Source organism: Rhinolophus ferrumequinum, chromosome X (genome assembly GCF_004115265.2).
Source record: "Rhinolophus ferrumequinum isolate MPI-CBG mRhiFer1 chromosome X, mRhiFer1_v1.p, whole genome shotgun sequence".
In the NCBI taxonomy this organism is placed as follows: Eukaryota; Metazoa; Chordata; class Mammalia; order Chiroptera; family Rhinolophidae; genus Rhinolophus; species Rhinolophus ferrumequinum.
In genome coordinates this window covers 57,908,557-57,921,916 of record NC_046284.1, presented here as the reverse complement: position 1 = coordinate 57,921,916, position 13,360 = coordinate 57,908,557, and the positions used below count along the sequence as shown (strand labels likewise).

The 13,360-nt window shown below is 35.6% G+C and overlaps 1 protein-coding gene across 3 annotated transcripts in view; it reads left to right on the top strand.

Annotated features, from left to right (window-relative positions):
* The window catches only part of DIAPH2 (diaphanous related formin 2), an 843,900-nt gene that overhangs the window by 245,142 nt on the left and 585,398 nt on the right, over positions 1 to 13,360 (top strand). For all 3 annotated transcript variants that reach the window (XM_033107889.1, XM_033107880.1, XM_033107870.1), the window contains 4 exons: positions 197 to 261; positions 3,604 to 3,708; positions 8,650 to 8,961; positions 10,600 to 10,714. In XM_033107889.1, the coding sequence (XP_032963780.1) occupies positions 197 to 261; positions 3,604 to 3,708; positions 8,650 to 8,961; positions 10,600 to 10,714 (597 nt within the window). The remainder of the gene's footprint in view (positions 1 to 196; positions 262 to 3,603; positions 3,709 to 8,649; positions 8,962 to 10,599; positions 10,715 to 13,360) is intronic.

Sequence of the window (13,360 nt, the reverse complement as noted above, 5' to 3'; positions counted from 1 at the left end):
ATCATTGAATTCAGGTAGCATGCAAAAGAAGGGAAATATTGGCGGTTTATGTTTTATGTGTAGTAGAGGCCAGTTTCCCTTTAATAGCAATTGACATAAAAATGATTGCGTAGTAGAATTACAGGCTGGCAGCCCATCTTTTGCCTAGAGATCCGATGCAATAATTTCTAATCATTTTTTTGGTCAATCTTAATAGATTCTTGTGTGAACAAGGCAAAAGTTGAAGAAAGTGAACAAAAAGCAGCGGAATTTTCAAAGAAGGTAAAGCTTATTAAATACCGGCCGTAATTGTTAAATTAATAATTTAATCAAGATATATATATTCTACCTTGTTTCTTTATGTGATGTCTTATAAATATTGTTTCAGTTACATAGTAATTTGTGTTTCTGGATTCAAACCTGACCACAGAATACTGATTTCTTTCCTGGTAAGATAAGGTTGCTACTATTGCCTCCTTACTGTCTTCAGTCCATTATGGAATGAGAACACTAGACGTATTCTACGAACGTGATAAATGAAATAAAATTAGTTTGCTGAAGGATATAGTTAGAAGAAATCAACCAAAATATATTCCTCCATTGCTTTCCGGCAATACTCACAATAGGCGGCTCCTTGGAGAATTGTGAGATGTTTAGCTAGTTTTTTCAGTTACGCTCTAAAGTCAGTGCTATTCATAGCAACAGAATAATGCAGTGTTTCTTCTCTCTGTTTCTCTGTGTCTCTCTTCTTGGACTTACTTTCTTTGGATTTTATAATTATCATTTTTTACATGATGCTGCTTCACGAAGATTTGGTGGAATTTGAGGTTCCCCCTATGTAAATGCCGGCTTCATGAATATCTTAATTTTATCTAGGCCTCAGATTGTGTTTTCTTTGTTTCATGAAAGCAAAGTTACAATTTTATTAGCTTCTACCCAAAGTTGTCTTTTTTTAAATCTAGACCTTGTGAAGCGTTTGCATAGTATTTCTCTCCTGCTGGTGCAGGAGAAGGATTGAAGCACAAGTCTAAAAGCTCTCCAGTTTTCAGCCTTCTGACAGCAAGATAAAGTGCTTACATATTGCTGTCTCTTCAAAGTTATGACTTACCTTGGAGATTAGATAATCACTTTTGCTATCACTCTAGAAATTATAGAGTATTACTGAAGTTACTTCAGGGCATCTGAAGAAATGTCTTTGCTCTTTCAGTTACCAGAATAGATTTTTAAGAGCTTGAGCATAAAATGTTTGGGTGAAGCTGTCATTTTTATTGGTGAAAGAAAATGTACGCTCTTTGATTAATAGACCTTTATATTTCTAATGTTCTTGTTTTAAGTAGCACATTTAAAATTCCCTTTGAAAAATCTTAAGACTCTCCTGAATTTTTCGCTGGCACTGTGATTAGACGCCACAAGAATGGAGCAAATTGTGATGATCTTACCGGGAAAATGTTCTGCAAGCATATGTTATGGGAAAAGGAGTCCTGAAATAATCAAAAAGAAATTTCAGTGTTTGATGCTTTATTCTCACCACCAGCATGTAGAATGAAAACGTGCGTGGTCTCCCCGTGGTTATCTGTATGCCTTCTCTTATTCTGGGTGATTTTATGAGGCAATATAAAGTAGTAAAAAAAGGGGGAAAGGGCTAGCATGAGAAGCAGGAGTTGTAAGATCTGAGCTCAGCTTTTCCATTTATTAGCTGTGACTTTAAGTAAGCCACTACTCTCCTTGGGTCTTAATTTCTTTGTTATTAGAAGGAGTGGAGAAGTTTAGTGGAGTTAAATCTTCCATCTCGCATATCTCAGGCTTCTGTGATTTCTTCTGTGGGTTTACAGATTATGATCATTTTAAATCACAAGCAGAAACATTGTGCGCCTCTCTTCAAATATACTAATAAACCAGTTGTAGAGGAAAACTGTATAGTGTGCTCGTGTAGGCACCATGCTTGAGAAGCACACAGGAGAAGCGAAGTTTGGGAGGGAGAGTGGGAGTACAGAATCAGATAAATCTTAACACGAATCGTCGTGAAGTCGAAAGAGCTCCGTTTCTCAGTGAACTAGGAAACAAGGTCATTTGCTGACTGTAAAGGATCTGGGGTGGGTTTAAAATTTAAAGAGATTAGAGACGATTTGGAGCAACCTCTGTGGGTCATTTTCCTGGACTCAACTACAGGTGACTAAAAGAATTAACTGAACAGTATTTCAGGTTTGATCCAAACACTGTTATTATCCAATTAGCTCTCACCAGCTCTCACGCAGTCTTTCTTCAGACTTGGATCTGCGTGGCATTTTATAATTTCCAAAGGTCAAATCTATTGTAAGGATGAATATTTATTAGTAGTGAACATTTTTTTATTGTTTCACAGACTCTAAAGGTAACTCTCAACAGTAAGATATATCAGTCTTAAAAACAGGTATAACATCATTGGAATAATGTATAGACTTCTAAAATGAAGTGATATTGACAATAAACAACAAACGTTCTCTAGCTGGACATAAGCAGTATTTACTCGTAAGTATGCAGGCTAGCTTGGGCCTGCTTAGAGCCCTGATTGAGGTAAGGGCTGAGCATGATACAGTAAATGGATATTCACCATTTAGATGGTCTCTTTGGCGTAGCACACCGTAATTTCACCTCTCATTTCCCTCTTGTAACATTTCATGCAAGTGTTTTGGTTAATCGTGTGAAGGAGAACGCCATTAAGGCATCTATCATTCTACTGTCAGATTTTGTGGAGTACTACTATTTGGATGGTAGACAATTGAGATTATAATAGAAAATTCTAATTTGTGTTAATGTACATCCATTTGAGCATTCTGAAAAGGCAGTCTCTTTCAAGATGAAAGATAGTGAAGGAGTTGAACGGCTTGAGGGCTAATTTTTATTTTTAGGTTCTTTTTTTTTAAATATACATATTTTTTATTAGTTTGCAACAACATGGATGGACCTAGAGAATATTATGCTAAGTGAAATAAGTCAGACTGAGAAAGACAAATACCGTATGATGTCATATGTGGAATGTAAAGAACAGAATAATGAGCGAAAAACCAGAAATAGACTCAGAGATACAAAGAAATAACTGATGGTTGCTAGATGGGCAGGGGAGGGGATGCGAGAAGGTGAGGGGATGAGAACGCACAAATTGGTAGTCGCAATATAGTCACAAGTATATGAAATACAGTGTGGGGAATATAATCAATAATGTTGTTGATGGCTAATTTTTAGGTTTCATTTTCTAATTGAATAAATTTAAAAGTATGGGATGAAACATTTAAAAACACGAATAATTCTGAAACCTAACTTTCAATAACAAAAAAAAAATATCCATTGCATATTGAGACTTCTTAGTTCACCCTTTTAAAACTTTTTTTTTCCCCCCCAGAAGTGAAAAGCGGTTTGTTTACCTTGGGTTGGGGGCATGTTTCTTCTTTACTACCACCATAAGCAATACCCTACACCCACATGGGTGCTTAATTGTCATGAAAATAATCAAGAGCTCTGATTTTTTTGAATGACCTGGGAATTCAGTGAAGCACGAAGCACTCTACTTATTTAATACATAATGTTGTTTAAAGCTTTCTCAAAACTATGTTATTAAATGTACATTTATGATGGTGATCATTGCAGTTCGATGAAGAATTTACAGCTCGACAGGAAGCTCAAGCTGAGCTTCAGAAAAGAGAAGAAAAAATCAAAGAGCTTGAAACAGAAATCCAGCAACTTCGAACCCAGGTAATGAAACAAGATATAGACTTTGTGTCATGTCACAGTGAGTTCAGTGGTAGAAAATTATCTTGTTAGATGGAAGATAAAAATGTGACCGGAAGCAGACTTTTGGCAGTTTCACATTTTCATTGAAATGACTACAGATTTGATTTTCCAGGGCAATAAATCATTTTAATGTTTGGATCAAAATACTAGTTGCGTAAACTGCCCGGAATATTCTTACTGGAATTGTGGGGGCTAAGAAAAAATGAATACTTTCCCTCCATCTTCGAAGTTTTTCTAGTTGGACTGATAATCAAATTAACAGAGACAGATTAACAGGAGAAAATCAAAATTTAATCCATGCGCTTGGGGAATTCACATAAGCATGAAAATTCCAGAGACAGGTGACATTGGGTATATGAGACATTTTGGACAAAGGAGAAAAGTGGGGGAAGGGGTCTGAGATGTCAGAAGTGAGAACGGGCGATTCACAGGTAGTGGAGGAAGGGCTGGGCGCACACACAGGGCAGGAACACTCTTGCTGGGCGACTCAGAGACAATGGGACCCAGTGGGTATGTAGCCAACAGGCCCCTGCCTGAAGCCTTCCGACTTACCGTACCTAATTCACATTAGGTTAAAGTGAATATTCTAAGATTTCCTTCCTGAAGCAGGTTTTTCTGTCTGAATCTCTTGCACAGGAAGGCTGGGGGGTGTCAAAGGTTCTTTCTGAGTCTTTTGTCTTAATAAACAGCTTAAAAATCAATAACCCCAAAAGGCAGCTTCAGGATGACAAACCTTTGGTTCCCTTCAGAATATATTACATGAGACTATTTCTGAGATGAAATTTTCGTGATGATTTAAAAAATTAGATGCATAGTACTTTCTTTCAAAAATAACGTGAAAATGTTTCTTAATTTTAATGATCCCCCAAACATTTTGAGATGTCTTTAAAACTTGACTACCATAATTTCAAAACCTGTAAGCTTTACATTTACACTTACGTTCTCTAGGATGAAAAGCTCCCATATACACTTAAAATCTTAATTATGGTGTGTAAACTTTAGAACTGATTAAGTACTCTCAGCACATTTTGTGTTTTAAAAGAATACTGAGAAATGTAAGATAACTTCTTAACATAGTGGATGCTCAGGTGTTGGTTGATTGATCAGGTCTGTTTCCAGCAGTCTACCGAAGGATGACTTCAAAGTCACCAGAGAACTCCAAATTTCCCAATGTGGTGGCCTTTACCTACCCTTAGCCTGTGTCACTCACCTGTAATATTTGATAATTTCCTTTTACGAAATCTTTCTCTTTTGGTATCATGTGACTTCCCTTTTTACGTCCCTGAGAACTCAGTTTCTCTTTATGTTTTTTGACACCCCCCCCAAAGTGATGACATTCCCCAATTTTCTGTCCTCTGCTCTTTTCCCTCTATGTGTCCTTGTGCTAATATCCCGTTTAGTATTATGAATCGAGTATCATCTTTTAGTAGGTCTCAAGTCTCCTGAGTGTGTCTTATATTTCCAGCTCTTGATCAGCTTCCTGCGTGGGAAGGCGCTGCTGTATGTTGACATCTAACCCATTATTTGTGGTCACCTTTATTTCTTCAAGCCGTCCTGGTCTCCATTCTTACTTGTTTCAATGTGATTACCATTTTTTGTTTTTTTGATCGGGAAGCTGTTTCTTTGCCTTTTCTCTGCCCTACCACCTGACAAATTCAGCTTTGCCACTGTTTTATGTCAGTTCTTTCTCCCTCGCATCAAAACTCCGAATCACCCAGGATCACCAGCATTACATCGTGCCTGGAATATTGTAATTGTTTCCTGACTTTTCTCTCTGCCTATATTCTCTTCCTTCTCAGATGCATCCTTATTGTCAGTGGCAAATTAATCTTCCTAAAACACTGCCCTGATGACTGTCACTCTAGGCTTTAATATGTTCGATGGTTGCCTATTGCATTCAGGATTAAATAAAAATCTCCTTACCAGGAATTTGAAGGCCTTCTGTCATGGGCTCCCTTATCTCCCCTCTGCAGCCGAGTCTTCTGACTGCTCTCCTAACTACAGCCTGTGTTGCGGTGAAGTCATGTTTCCTCCCTTCACATTTAGAATTTACTGTCGCCACACTGCCTTCTGCCAGCATTGCCCAGACATTAGTTACAGAGATGCTAATGGGGTTTTCATGAGGAAAGCATTCCGTAGTCCAATAAATTTGGTACACTGGAAATTCTCCTCTTGGAAATTCACAATACTCATTAGCATATTAAAGGGTCTGAGATGTCCTACACCGAAGAAACCTGTCTTAACTCTTTTTTCATGCAGCTTTCCCAAAGTCATTGAACCACAGAACTCTTTATCTCAGACCACCTATTAATATCCCCTGGGAAATAGTGTTTTCATGGAACTTTGCTGAGAAATTCGGACTTGTGTTATTCTCTGTCAGAAATGCCCTCCCTTGCTCATCTGTGCCTGCAAAACATATCTGTTAATGGTGAGCTCAGTAAAGTAATCTTTGGAAAGCTTCACCAAAAACTCCTTTAAGGAATTTCTGTGACCTTTTTTGTTAATTAAATTTATTGGGGTGACAAGGGTTAGTAAAATTGCATAGGTTTCAAGTCTGCATTTCTGTATTCCGTCATCTGTATATCACATTGTTCTATGAACTTCTTTATCACTTGTGGAGACCACTGATATCATATTTTGTTTGTGTGCCTGCTTTGTTTCTTCCACTCGAATGTGATCACCTTGAGGACAGTGTCTTTACTTATTCTTCTTCTTCAGGGCCTGATGGTACCTTGCACAGGGCCTTACCCACTACTTAGTGAGTAGTTGCTTATTTATTATTAAATTAACTAACCTGTAAAAGTTCAGAGTCACACAGTGCTTTCTAGTGCACCCAAATGGTGTGTAGTATTAAATTATTCATTGCCGTATTCAATTCTCAATACTTGATTGTAGCCTAATTTAATTGTTCCATTCCTAATGCTCTGGGATGAGATGAAAAGGGCTGATATGATTTGATTTTTAAATCCTGCTGGCTTTTAATATAAACATTTGAGATTCTTTATTAAATTCATAAAATATGTATGTAACTTGAGTAAAATCCTATTTTAAAGTAGTAGCATTTTGGTGGTTGTACACGTTCCGTATCATAAATATGATCTAATAGAGGCAAAATTTGATGTTTACCAACACGTATTACTTTAATTTTGGTGTCTATTAATATGAAAATGGGATACACATTTTACCTTTTAAATTATTCAATAGATCCATTCGTACAAAAAATTTGTAGCGTAAATTACTATTAGGTTGGTGCAAAAATAATTGTGGTTTAAAAGGTTAAAGATAATTGTGGTTTAAACTGCAATTACTTTTGCACCAATGTAATAACATCCCAAACTTTTCAGAAAAATTATTTACATTTTCCCCAGAATTTCTTTGATCACAATCAACATTGTAAAAATCAGACTGTTTTCTATAATTTGCTGCATTAAAAATAAAATGTAAAAAATGTTGCATGTTTTAATCCTATCTTTAATTCTTCCTAATCTCAGGAGAGCATTGCATTCTACCAGAGGCTTGTTTTTTAAGTGTATGAACACTTTAGTTGTATATATGTAGGTACAGACATAAGCATTCATATGTGAATAAAATATATAGACAATGCACATTGTATAATATGAGAAACATTTTCGTGATTCTATGATTGTTAATTTTTAATCTTGTTAATAGATAATCCTTTAAATTGATTGTTCCAAAAAAATATGCTTCAACTTACTTATTTTGTAAAGATATTTCTAAGTTTAGTTAGCACAATTAAGTAGTCCTAGTAGGAAATTCATATTATTAGCGAAGATAAAACATGCTCTCCAAATAAAAATAACACTATACCAAAAATTTTCATTAGTTTTAAACTTTTCATTCAGTTAATCTAATGTCATATTTTGATTACAGAAGATGTCTGTTTATCGGTAGGAGTTTCCTAGGAATGTTTATAATAAACAACTTCACTTTATTCATTTAGTTTGGAAAGTGAACTATTGTGATCAGTGGTGGTTCAAAGAAAGAGGTACAGATTAATCATCAAAAAAGTAGACAATATGGAATACGGTGTTCTCCTTCATCTGTCGTCTCTAATGTTAGAGAATGAGTTTGAAGTTACTTTCTGCTAGTAGAAATAAGTTATACTTGCCTCATAATCCAATCTGTGTGAATTCATTCCCCTCATGGCACATGACACCCATGCGTGAGGAGGCAGTCTGTTACAGTGGAAAGAGGACTGCATTAGGTATGGGAAGAACCATATTCAAATATCAATCACATTTCAGATTGTCTGACCTTTGTATAGCCATTTAACCTTTTTTGTAGTTACAGTTTCCTTATCTATATGCAGTGAGGGAATAGTGAGATCAAAGTGTGCCACCTCCATTATAGGGTTATAATAACAATGAAAAGAAATAATAGATGTAAAAACATAAACATTAATGTGCAAAGGGTGTTGCTTAGTATTAATTATTGGTATTAGAAGACAGCTAAGTTACTGGTTCTCTGAGACAGTGTCTTTGTGTAAAGCTAATTGGCCCCAGTGGAATCAAATTTATGACCTTTTATGTGTTAATTATCTCATGTTTAAACCAACTAGTCTAACAGGTCCAATCCTTATATAATACTTCTTCTTTTCATATATTTACAATGAAAGGTAATTTTTCATTATTTTGGAGGCGTGTTTCACAAAATCTTTGAGGACGCCGACTTTTCTAGCATTAGCGTGTTAGCAGAAGTAGTCAGTGTCCAGCGTTTTGAATGCTTATCAAAAATCTGTGTGAGTCTTTTCTATGAACTGTTAAGCCTTACGATGTTGCTTAGTTAAATAAGTTCATCGAATCTTAAACAAAGCACAAATGTCTCCTGCTAAGTTTTCTTTGCTGCTGTATTGTGGTCTAAGCATTTAAACATCTCTTTCAGGGACCTGGACTCGCAGGTGCGTCAGGAACTCCTCCATTGCCGGGTGCTGGGCCATCCCTACCCCCACCCCCACCACCGCCACCTCTACCTGGAGGAGCACCTCCTCCCCCGCCGCCCCCTCTTTTACCTGGAGTGACCGGTGGTATACCACCACCACCAGCACCACCACCTTTGTTTGGCGGATCTCCTCCACCACCCCCCCTTGGAGGAGTTCCTCCTCCCCCAGGAGCACCTGTTGCTTTGCCTTATGGAATGAAGCAGAAAAAACTATATAAACCTGAGGTGTCCATGAAGAGAATCAATTGGTCAAAGGTAATAGTACGACTAGAGTGCTGTGGCTTTGTCGAGACACAGTTGATCATTACTGTGTAAATAACTGTATTGCTACCTATAAGTATTATGTAATGTTTGAGAACATGACTCCTGACTCTGCTTTCTTTTGTGAGTTCACCGTCTTATGTTCATCTTTCAGTCTAGGTAGGGCCTAGAGAATTGGAAACTCCACAGATAAGTTAAAATTAATGTATAAAGGAAAAGGAAAATCAAAGTGAAAGTAGTGTTGGAGAATTAGAGAATAATACATGAAATATATCTCCAAATAAAAACTAATTTTGATTCTTTTACCATTGTTAACTTTAAGTGCTAGAACATTCGTGAATACAGTCTTTTTATTGAGCCTTTCTATCGTAGATATTTTTGTTCTTAGAGAAAGGTGTGTTTTTTTTTTCAGTTTTAAACTTTCAGATAGTGTTGGATAAGTGACAGTATTCAGTAGTGATGTAACCTAATCGTTTTTTGATATGATGTATGAAAGTTTTTTCTTTTGAATGCTATTTTGCTTTAATGTTATCAAATAATAAAATATGTCTTGTAAAAGCTTATTATCAAGATTGAGACAGTCTCCATTCACTAGGAACTAATTTTCTAATGAAAATGCAATTATCCAGACCACCATTTGGGGAAATGACTCGTCCAAGAACATACTTACAGTGATACCTGACAGTATCTACACAGTAAATTGGTTTGACCAGAATATTGGTTACATCAGTTTTAAAGTTAAGCATCTACTTATGCTTTGGTCATAAAAGTAAACGAAGTGTAAATGGTTTTAGAAGGGAGTTTTTTTCTTTTTTTTTAATTTCCTACAATCCACCTAACTGTAGGATTCAAAATTTCTGTTGGTCCAGTGTGTGGAAATGTAATGATACGTTAATTTAACAATTTAGCATACAGAGTAATGGTACTTACGTGTCACAAAGCATCATGACTTACTGGAAAGCACCCAGTTCTAATCTTGGGTTTTAGTGTAGTGGCTAAAAGCACAATTCTCTGGAGTTACTCTGCCTGGGTTTAAAATCTCATCTTCACTATTTTCTAGCTTGGGCAGCCACTTAAACTTTCTGGGGCTCAGTTTCCTCATCTTTAACATGGAGATAGTAATATGTCCTGCCTCAAAGGATTAGATTAGATGAGTTAGCATATCAAATCACTTAAAACAGTGCAGGGCACGTGGTAGGGGGCATGTGTCAACAATTATTTTGGCTACTCCCTTTAATCCAGTCAGTGAACATGGGGAATTCACATTTCTGAATCTCAGTTTACCCATTTTTAAGAATTCAGGAGCAAGTTGAAATTATCCAAATTGGGGAGGGATTTACTAAATTATTTTTAAGGTTCCTTCCATAGAAAATATTTTTTCAGTTGAAGTTTTTTGTTAGTTTTTTTTTTGAATTGCTATATGGCATATTGCTATCATGTACCTTTTCTATACACTGATAGAATTCTGCGACTTTCTCAGTGATTATTTACTTAAAAGTGTTATTTTGATCCTAAAATTGATATAATAGATGAATAAAGGAACTGTCATTCAACATTGGTTGAAGTGAATTCTTTGAAAAATTAAATATGCAGTGATGTCTTAGAAACTTATCTTTGTTATTTTTGTTTCAGATTGAACCCAAAGAATTATCTGAGAACTGTTTCTGGTTAAAAGTTAAGGAGGACAAGTTTGAAAATGCAGATCTCTTTGCAAAACTGGCACTGAATTTTGCTACCCAGATAAAAGGTACATTTTATTTTTTAAAATGTAAATTCTTTATTCTGATATATGGAAGTCTGTGCTTTGCTAACATTTCTAGTGATGTATACGTGTCATCTTTCTACACTGGACAGAGTCAAGCATAAGTAGATTAACATATTAACTGTATTTACCCAATACTAAGGAAGGATAGCTCTTTTTTCTTTTAATTTAATTTTACCTAAATATTGTTATTCATCTGAAAATACGGTTTTATTTTTATTGTTTAATATGTGAGTTATACCCCTCTATTTTAAAGTTATCATGAAGAAGCAGAGGAGATGAATTTGTTGATTCACCATGTAAAAGAAAATAATGCAACACAATACTAATGGCTCAGAATTTTCATGATATGGGAATGAGATGGGTCCCATAGTGCTTAAATCGTTTTTCCTTTTATGTTTGTACTACTTATCAATTTGGCTTTCCTAGGAGATTTTATAGTTTTTTTCCCCTAGGCATATTTTCTGGAGTAGATTCAAAATCTGGTAACTAAGAAGTGTATTTTACTGATTTGATAATAGAGTACCTTGTTTATGATTAGATCCTTAACCTCTTGTGAATTTCACACATAATTTTGGTGTTATGTAAGTAACGTCTCAAGCTCATAATTAAACATTATGGTTTCTGAATTTTTGATATTTTGTATTAACATTACTATTTTACTAATTATTACAGAGTTGATAATTTAGGAAAGCATAGGATTTTGTCAGTCTGGATGAGTCTTTACAACTAAGAAATTGATGCATTCTATAGGCCTATGCCCTTGGAATTAGCACCTTTATAATTCATTTCATTCATTTGTCACAATATTATGCCCTAGTATGTGAAAATGTGAATTTTGGAAGATTCAGAGAGAGAGAGAGAGAGAGAGAGAGAGAGAGAGAGAGAGAGAGAGAGAGATTATTCCTTTTTAGCCCTTCTATCATATTTCACACGTTGGAGGTCCTTGTGCTGTATTTGTTGTTTCTTATAGATTGAAATTCACGTACACATAGAAATCTAGGGGCGTGTACTATAGTACTCTGAAGAATTTTGACATTTTAAAAATTTCCTGTCATTAGGTCTTTTTTTTTTCTTTCTCGTTTGCTATTGTAGACCTCACATTTAAAGGGTTCTTCAGTGACTCCAGAGATTTCTATTTATTATAATCACTTTTTTTAAATTGAAAAAGTAAAACATGCGTATATTAAGGTATTAATATAGTGAAAAATAAAGGCATGGCAAACATATCTCTTCAATCCCAGACTTACAGCTTTTTCCTCAGAGAAAACCACTCTAGTTTCTCACATTGCCTGCTAGAGATCCTTGGATATCATTCCATGGTAGCTTATGTTCATCTACTGGGTTCTTCCACTTAACTGCATAACATTCTGTGATCTGGGCCTATTTTAATTTATTTAATGAGTCCCCACTTACGGTTACTTAGATTAGTTCTAACCTTTTCCTGTTTAAACCAACGCTTCGGTGAATGTACCTTTATGCAAATAGGATCTATCTGTAGGATAAATTCCAGAAGTGAAATCCCTGGATAAAAAATGCTGTTATATTTATAATTTTGATAGATAATATCCAGATTGCCTTTCAGAGAGTTTGTGTCCATTTATAGTACCACCTAAAATATTTATGCGTATCTGCTTCCCACAACCTTTGCCCATCTCAGAGGTGAACGTGGTAATCATCCGTGTTATAATTTTTACGTCTTAAATTAGGAGTAAAGTTGAGCAGCATTTCTTCTATTCGTAGGCAATTTTAATTTCTTTTTTTCTGTGAAGTTTTCTGTCCAGTTCATTTGTATCGAGCAGTTGCTCTTTTACTTATTGATGTATTTGTATTGAGTCCCACAAGAATCATAGGTTTCATAAAATTTAACCTTAGTCTGGACTGTAGAAGTGAATTTTTATTTTATAAATTAAGAAAATGAACTATAAAACCCATTAGAGAGTTTGTAAAGGTAGTGTGGCATAATGGGAAAAACCAGAGGAAATGGAGTCACACATATCTGCATTCCAGCTGTGGTACTTGTAACCTCTGAGACCGAATTTTCTCATCCATAAAATGAGTAGACTAATGTTTACCTAGTAGTACTGTGAGAATTAAATAAGGTTATATATTTAAAGCACCCGGCACAGTGCTTAGCATAGCAGGAACTCAATAAATATTAATTTCCCTTTCCCTTCCATTTAACATGATGTTGTGTGTGCGCGCACATGTGTTTTGTTTTCGTTATTAACACTCAGTACAACTGTTAATTCAGCAAGACAATTTCCTGCTCTTCTGAGCAGCACTTGGTAGAGCCAATCAGTTACAATAGAAGCACTTCTTACTGTGGCTGCTAAAACCTAATGAAACCAAAGTAAAACGAAACAAAAATCATATAAAGGCTCTCATGTACTTGCTCCCGAGAATACTGCATTTCTTCCATGCCTCGCAAGTCTGATTCTGTGAATATTCTATGCGATACTACTATGACTTCTTTCCTAAGTAATGAGTACAGATCAGGTCAGGAACACCTTTCAGTACCATTACTTTTATTAAGATTTATTTCTGAAAGGACATTTAAAGGAACAATTAAGCTTCATAGCAGAGTCCAGACATGCATAATGTAGCCAAAACAAATTCTGATGCTGCGAA